This window comes from Bos indicus x Bos taurus, chromosome 23, assembly GCF_003369695.1.
Source record: "Bos indicus x Bos taurus breed Angus x Brahman F1 hybrid chromosome 23, Bos_hybrid_MaternalHap_v2.0, whole genome shotgun sequence".
Classification (NCBI taxonomy): domain Eukaryota; kingdom Metazoa; phylum Chordata; class Mammalia; order Artiodactyla; family Bovidae; genus Bos; species Bos indicus x Bos taurus.
In genome coordinates, this window is record NC_040098.1 from 17,445,255 (window position 1) to 17,453,002 (window position 7,748).

The following is a 7,748-nucleotide window of genomic DNA, read 5'->3' on the forward strand; positions in this document are numbered from 1 at the left end:
CTTTAAGTAACACATTAACTACAGATAGTTATATTCCTAAGCAGTATATATTATTTTGCATATATCATTATTTTAAGCTTTAAAATAACATTGTACCTCTTCCTGTGGCTTTTTTCACTAGCATTGATTGTAAGATTTACTTACACATTTGACATACATAATTTTTAATTCATCACTTTTCACTGTTGTATAGCGTTTCATTATCTGAGAGTAGCAGCATTTACCTATTTTTCCCTCCTATTGATAATTTTATTTCTCCTTTCTCCACTTGATTGTTTCCAGTACCTGATGTTGGTGTATATGAGTGAGATGTTATCTATTCCAGAGTGAATTTGCCTGGGCTGTAGTCTGTATGGATCTTCAGCTCTACTTGATATTGCACAATTTTTTCCCAGGACAGTTTTACCACCATCAGCTCTTTAGTCTTCACTTGTACTTTTTTTATTCCCTGAAGGTGCCCCAAATCAGGTGGTGATAAGAGCAGAGCCCCAACTATGTGCCTTGTATGCGGAACCCTGCTGTGCTCCCAGAGCTACTGCTGCCAGACGGAGTTGGAAGGGGAGGACGTGGGGGCATGCACTGCTCACACCTATTCCTGTGGTTCTGGGGTGGGCATCTTCCTGAGGTAAGGCCCTGGAAAGAGCTTTCTAGTTTTAGATCTGCCGCAATAGATGGCCTGTTGAGGAATGGACACGAGAAACTGCTACATTGAAGAGGATTAGAGGCCACTGTTTTTATTCATTTGAGGAAAACGGGGAGCCTTGTCTCCACACCTCATATTTGGCTCATGCTAACTCTGTGCTGATTCTTCCATTGTCATTTCCATCCCCATGACAGTTCTGTTCTTCTTTCTTTGCACCTCGTTCTAATGAGAAACTGCTAACTGTCTTTGATTTTCTACCCAGACACAGTCAGAATCACTTACTACTTTTGCGGTAGTGGCAGGATTCACACATACCGCAGGCTGATGCAGGTGGTTGTGTGTGCTCAGCAGTGTACGGCAGATGCTTACTAGTGACTGTACGAGGCATTGAGAGTGCAGCGGTCAACACAACGGACAAAAATCTCTGTTTTCATGGAGTTCATTTTCTCGTGAGGGAGATAGAAGATAAGAATTTAGAAAGTGATCCATGCAGAAGAGAAAAAATAAGGCAGGGAGGGGAATATGAAATGGCAGCTAAGGTGGATTTTATTATAGATAGGAAACCACAGAAGGTCCCTGGGAAGGTGTCTTGAATAAAAACCTAAAGAAGAGGGGAGAACATCCTAGGGTGCAGTGAGCAGCAAGTGCAGAATTGCTGGGGGTGTGCCTGCCATGTTCAAGAAACAGAAAGGACAAAATTCTTCAAACTGTGTTCTAAAAATGGATACATTTTATTTAAAAAATAATACCTCCGTAAAATTTATTTAAGAAAAGAAGGAATTCCCTGGCAGTCCAGTGGTTAGGACTCCAAGCTTTCACTGCCGAGGGCATGGGTTCAATCCCCGGTCCAGGAACTAAGATCCCACAAGCTATACAGGATGGCCAAGAGAAAACAGCATGGAGGCTACTGCCACTGGAGTAGCAAGTACAGTGGGGAGAGTCATGGGCTTGGGATGGCCCCTTGACATCTCTGAGTGAGATGGAAGCTGTCACAGGGCCTGAAGGAAAGAAGTGACGTGAGTTTGAGCTCCTCTGGGACATAGATTTTAGGCACATCTTAGTACCCCCAATATACTACAGGTTCTCAGTAAATGTTGAATTGAGCTGAATTACTAACACCAGAAAAAGTTAAGCAAACCTCTCAACAGAATCAGGAAGCTTTCTTTTAAAACCCTTAGGAGAAATACGAAAGTAGCAGTTTACTTTGTTCAGCATATTTCAGAATGCTTTTGGTCGAGTTGGGGTTGCTTTTTGTTTAGGTCAACATAATTTATAATGTCTGTGTACCATTTTTTTAATGAATAATTTTCTCATAATAGTGGTTGATACATCAGTAACTACTTTTAGAAGTTAACGTTTTCATATTTAACTTTTTCAATGCCAGTTTTATATGAGTTGTTGAAATCTAATCCTAAATATCCCTCCTCATCCTTATATTGATAACAATATAGCCCTTTTAGTTATTTTTAATACTTAGGCATGTGTTGAGAGGGGAGTTGGGGAGAGAATGGATACACACATATATCTATGGCTAAGTGCCTTCACTGTCCACCTGAGACTGTCAAGTGTCTCTACTATAAATACTGCTTGCCTCAGCACCAGTTTTGTTTGTGTACATTTATTTATTGATGTATAATTGACTTAGGATATTGCAGTAGTTTCAGGGTACATCACAGTGATATAGGGGTTTTTTGTTTTGTTTTTTTGCAGATTATATTTCATTATAGGTTATTAGAAGTTACTGGGTATAATTCCCTGTGCTGTACAGTAAATCCTGATTGTTCATCTATGTTATGTATAATAGTTTGTTAATCCCATACTTCTGGTGGTTTTGTTGATTTCTCTAGGACTTCAGTCCATTTGTAACTGAATCCAAATCTTGGTTCCTAATATATAAATTGGTCTCTCTACAGAGTACGAGAATGTCAAGTACTATTTTTAGCTGGCAAAACCAAAGGCTGTTTTTATTCTCCTCCTTACCTTGATGACTATGGGGAGACTGACCAGGGACTCAGGTAAGGCCCATCCTGGGGAACTACGTTGGCTGGCTCTGGGCCTCCAGGACCTTCAGCATGAGGTGATCCTGATGAACCCTGTGGTCTGGAGGCCTGCCTGCTACCTGCCCGGGGCGCTAGCACAAGTGGCTGTTGTCTGTGGACTCTTTCAAGGAAGCTCCCCTTGCTGTCCGGTTCGCCATTCCCATTGCTAGCCCTCAGAAAGTCATGAGGGCCATCACGATACATAAGGGGGAGAAAATGGGGCAGAGTGCAACTTTTTTCCATGTCTCACTCCAGAGAACTGTTTGAATGGTCCTGTGGCATTAAGCGCTGCGGGGGGAGCACAGTGTGACTTGTGCAGTTTTGTGTGTGAGACCCAGTATTCTTCAGGTGACAAAAAAAGAGCAAATCTTAACTGATGAGAGAAGCACTTATCTTACTACATAAGAATCTGGGGGACAAAGACTTAGAACATATAGAGCAATAAACAGTATCTGGGGCAGTATTCTACTCAGGTAGCACCTATTGAGTACTCTTGCCTGGAAAATCCCATGGATGGAGGACCCTGGTAGGCTGCCGTCCATGGGGTTGCGAAGAGTCAGACACGACCGAGCGACTTCACTTTCACTTTTCACTTTCATGCATTGGAGAAAGAAATGGCAACCCACTCCAGTGTTCTTGCCTGGAGAATCCCAGGGACGGGGGAGCCTGGTGGGCTGCTGTCTATGGGGTCGCACAGAGTCGGACACGACTGAAGCGACGTAGCAGCAGCAGCAGCAGCACCTATTGCATCAAGAGCAGTATACGAACAGTAGTTCCTTTGAGCACTATTAAGGAATTTTCAGATCGTTTATTTTTGCCAAAATGGGGTAAAAATCTTAACCTAGATGTAGCTTCCCAGGCTTGGGGAGCAGAAGTTGAAGGCCTGGAAACCAAGGCAAGATAAGTAGTTGGGCTCCCCAGACACTTGACTGACTGCAGGGACACACTTGTGCTGCCAGTTGGTGGTCCAACCTGGTGCTCTGAGAAATGCCTTAGAGCCCTTAACTTTGGGGTGATTTGTTACATGACCACTGGTAACTGAGAGTTTTATTTCTGTCTCTTCTGACTTCTGGGTATTCCTTGCATATTCCAGATGAGTTCCTGGTATATTTCTAATGACTCTGTGCCACCCCTACCATCCCCCTTCCTCCCATACCACCATAAGCACAGGGCTGACTCCTGCGGGCCTCAGTCCAGTGCCACCTCCTCAGAGAAGTCCTCCCTGACCACCCTGGCTAACGTGGCCTCTGAGGAGGTTTGTCACATTGGCCAGTTTCATTTTCTTAGCCCACGTTATGACCCAGAGTCCCTGTGTTTACCTGCCTACTGCCTGTCTCCCGGGCTAGTTTTCTGTGGCCGGGACAGTGAACTAGCATATAACAGGTTCTAAATAAATACTGTTGGATGAATAAATGGAAGAATGAATGAAAAAAGAAATGAGCCAAACAGGAAAAAAAAGGAAAGAAAAAGAAATGTGGGCTCTTAAGAGGAGGAGCCCTGGATGGAGAGAGGACTGCTGCTCTGAGTCAGGAGCCAAGGCCTCAGGCTCACCAACTCCTATTCTCTGGTTAAGTTGGAAACCAGAGTTATTCATGTTTAGCTGCTTTGCTTAAACATTGGATCTAAAAGACATACTTGGAAGAACATTTTTACCTGTGTAATGTTTTCATCCTCCCCCTTACTCCCTGTTTTACATTTTACCAACAAAATGGACAATGAATGCATAGTTTTAGCCTCTCAACGTTCACCTCCTGCTCAACCCCACCCTCCTGTTCCTCACCCCAGCCTGAATCAGTGTAGTTTATTTGTTTTCCTCTTCTTTTCTGCACTTACTCCCCTTCAGCTGCTCCTAGCCAAACGGTCAGAGCTAACATATTAATAGCCACAGACGCCTGCCAAAGAGACATTTTGCAGAGGATCTAAAACCAATAAACTTGTTAACTTTGCCTAAACCAGGAAAGGTTGGAGTAGAATAGATGAATACACCACCAAATACCTCCTGAGTGACATGTGTCTTCTTTCTAGACGGGGAAATCCTTTACATTTGTGCAGAGAGCGATTCAAGAAGATTCAGAAGCTCTGGCACCAGCACAGTATCACAGAGGAAATTGGACACGCACAGGAAGCAAACCAGACATTGGTTGGCATTGACTGGCAACACCTATAGCTACGTCACTACCAAATACATGAACTTGGATTTTTGTAAACCAGCTGGCTTTTCAAGAAAGAAAATAGGAAATGGCTTCTTCTGAATTTGGAAATAAGTTATTTAAGCTTTTTTTTTCCCCCAATTTTTATTTTTATAGCTTCTGGCTCCAGGAACTAATGAAAATCATTTTCTGCCAGCAGATTTTCTTGCATCATTTGCTGTGTCCTTCAAACATAACTTCTTGAATTTTCGAATCCAGGAAGGAGCTTCTCTTCCTGGGCTGGACTCAGCCCATTTGCGGGCATCTGACTGCGTTTGACTGTTCCCCCGTCATCTGAGCCATGTCACATTACTGAACACAGGGAACTCCAGGCCGGAAGCGGATTCAACAGCAGCAGGAAGCAAAGTCTCTGGTCTTTTGGGGGTCACACTTCCTGGTCCCACTCAGTGACGCTCAACCTTGAGGCTGGGTCAGTGTACCCACAGCTGATGGGACCCTACCTCTAAGCAAAGCAGTGTATTTGGAAAGTGGCACTCCCTGTCCCCACTGGCTGTGAGGGGGTTGGGGGACACTCTTGCTGGAGGAGCCTGTGGGAATCCACAGGGGAGATGGTGGTGTCTCTATGTGCCAGCTGATTTTCCGGGCTGTACAAGGTTGGATTCCCCCCTCTTTTTTTTTTTTTTTTTCTTTTTGCAAGGCTTTTGGCTTTGAGGAAAAAATACTCGTTTTAAAGGGCTTTTTGAAAACTCAAAAGAGTATCCTAATTTTTCAGATAATATATTCTGTTATTTCTAAGACTAAGTTGAAAGAATGTATTCATCTAGAATCAAGCACTTGCAAAAAAAATGAGAATTCAGTGTTTTGAAATTCCCTCACCCCCACCCTTCCAGCATTTTCTGGAATAGATGAATTGCTGTTTACCTGCTAGTTCACTTAGGACATTCCTGGGACAGCCTGTGTGCCCAGGCTTTTTATTATTTTTTAACCTTATTGTTCTTACTAAGAGGTGCCTTCCTAGAATGATAGCCGCTTAGTAAAATAGTTTATAACCACGCCATGCCACACACCACTCTGCCGTGATCATGTGTGCTAAGAGCTTGGGTACGCAGAAAGTGATGGCAGGTTTGGTGGAGGAATCAGTTCGGAGTCTCTCTGAGGAGGGACTAAGGGATGAATGAGTAATAAGAGGTTTTTGGGCTTCTTTAGCCAATGCAGATAGCCATTTCGCTCAGTTTTCTTTGAACTGCGTCTGAAAGTTGCATCCTGCTCAGCTTTGCACCCTCCACAGTACACCCAGGAGGAAGGCCTGAAATCCAGACGCTCAGCTAAAGGCAGTGGGGGTGCAGAAGCCACACTCGCTACTTCACCGGAGTGGTGTATGAAGAACCCCTTCCTCTGAAAGGATGAACTGGACCCTTCGTGCCTGGGACTGACTCACCCATCCGAGAGGAGGCGCTTCTTGCCCAACAGGAAGAAAATCCACGTTAGAACCCAGCACTCATCCCCCTCTTCTGGCCTTTCTCCCTTTCTGGTGGTGTGGTCTGTGGATGGCATCATGATTTTAATGTTTATTTTGGCCTTGGTCACATCCCCACTCCTTTAGCTTTTAAGTCCAGCTTCTTTTGGCTTTTCTCCAGTTGTTAACCAAGCTTAAACTCCGAATAAAACCAGTTTTCTCCCTCTGTAGTAGGATTATAAACTTCTTCACTAAATCATAACAATACTTCAACTTTTAAAACTGACTTCATATAAGCTTGCTGTTAGCAGAGGGTGTCCCTGGATTCCGTTTTCTGAGAAGGTCAGGGAGTCTGAGAGAAAATGAATTTACATCAAGTAGCAACACACACCCGTTTATCTTCTGGTGTGTGTATCATTAAGCTAATTGTCTTCCCCAACTAAGGAATCATCTTAGTCTTATGATTTGTTCCGCATGTATTATGTTTATTGTAGAAATGTTTATATAAACATGCTTTCCATATCAGGGAAAAATCATATCTGTTTAATAAATTGGCTATAACTTTATTATCTGTGGACAACTTGTAAAATTGGGGATGTATCATATGTAAAAAGTTTAAAGATATCCAAATAAATGCTTTAGGTGTTGACATTACTTTGGGTCTGCCTACATTTCCTTTATTTTGTTTCACACGTAAAATGCAGTGGAATTGCCCCCCATGTCACCTTGCTACAAATAAAGTGGGACATCTGTATTAGCTTGAAGTTTAAGATGCTTATATTATTAGTGTCAGTAATTATGGCTGTTAGCCAAACTATTTTGACCTTCTGAAGAAAGCTTGCTCATCATTTCAGCTGATTAAGTCTCATATTGATTGACTATGACAGCTTGTGACCTTTCTGAACTCTCTTGGACCTCAAATCACTGGGAAAACAGGGCCCTCAAAGCCTCTTCCAGCTGGAAGTTGTTTCCAGATTTAAACTCTGCTTGCTTGCCTATTCTTACCTAGTGATCGCCAGGTCCTCCTCCTTACACAGTCCCCAGACACATATACAAAGGAAGCTGCGTGCTGCATTTGCAAGGAAGTCATTGCCTACGAGTGCTCTTGAAAATCCTCTTAGAAGGAAAGCATCAAATAAAACAGTTTCCATTGTGTTTCCTCTGTCTCCTGGTCATTAATGCTGCTCCTAGCTGACTCCCTTCCCTGATCTAACATCGAAAGTTCCAGGACTCATTAAGTCCCTCTGACATGCTCCCTTCTTTCTTTGTCCCTACTTCTGTTTTTTTTTTTTAAGTCAGGTTTATTGAAGTTTATTCTCCAAATAGTGAAATTCACCCTTTCTAGTGGATGATTTTATACATTTTGACAAATGCATACAGATGTTTTCTAACAAACCACACTCAGTCTGGTTCCATTGCATCACCCTAAGAAGTTCTCTTGTGCCCCTTTTAGGACACCT

At 43.0% G+C, this 7,748-nt stretch overlaps 1 protein-coding gene across 5 annotated transcripts in view; it reads left to right on the plus strand.

Moving 5' to 3' along the window:
• The window catches only part of UBR2 (ubiquitin protein ligase E3 component n-recognin 2), a 108,406-nt gene extending 101,464 nt beyond the window's left edge, over window positions 1–6,942 (plus strand). For all 5 annotated transcript variants that reach the window (XM_027525095.1, XM_027525096.1, XM_027525098.1 and 2 more), the window contains 3 exons: window positions 455–625; window positions 2,557–2,658; window positions 4,708–6,942. In XM_027525095.1, coding sequence (XP_027380896.1) covers window positions 455–625; window positions 2,557–2,658; window positions 4,708–4,849 — 415 coding nt within the window. In that variant the 3' untranslated portion in view covers window positions 4,850–6,942. The remainder of the gene's footprint in view (window positions 1–454; window positions 626–2,556; window positions 2,659–4,707) is intronic.
• Window positions 6,943–7,748: the final 806 nt, after the last annotated feature.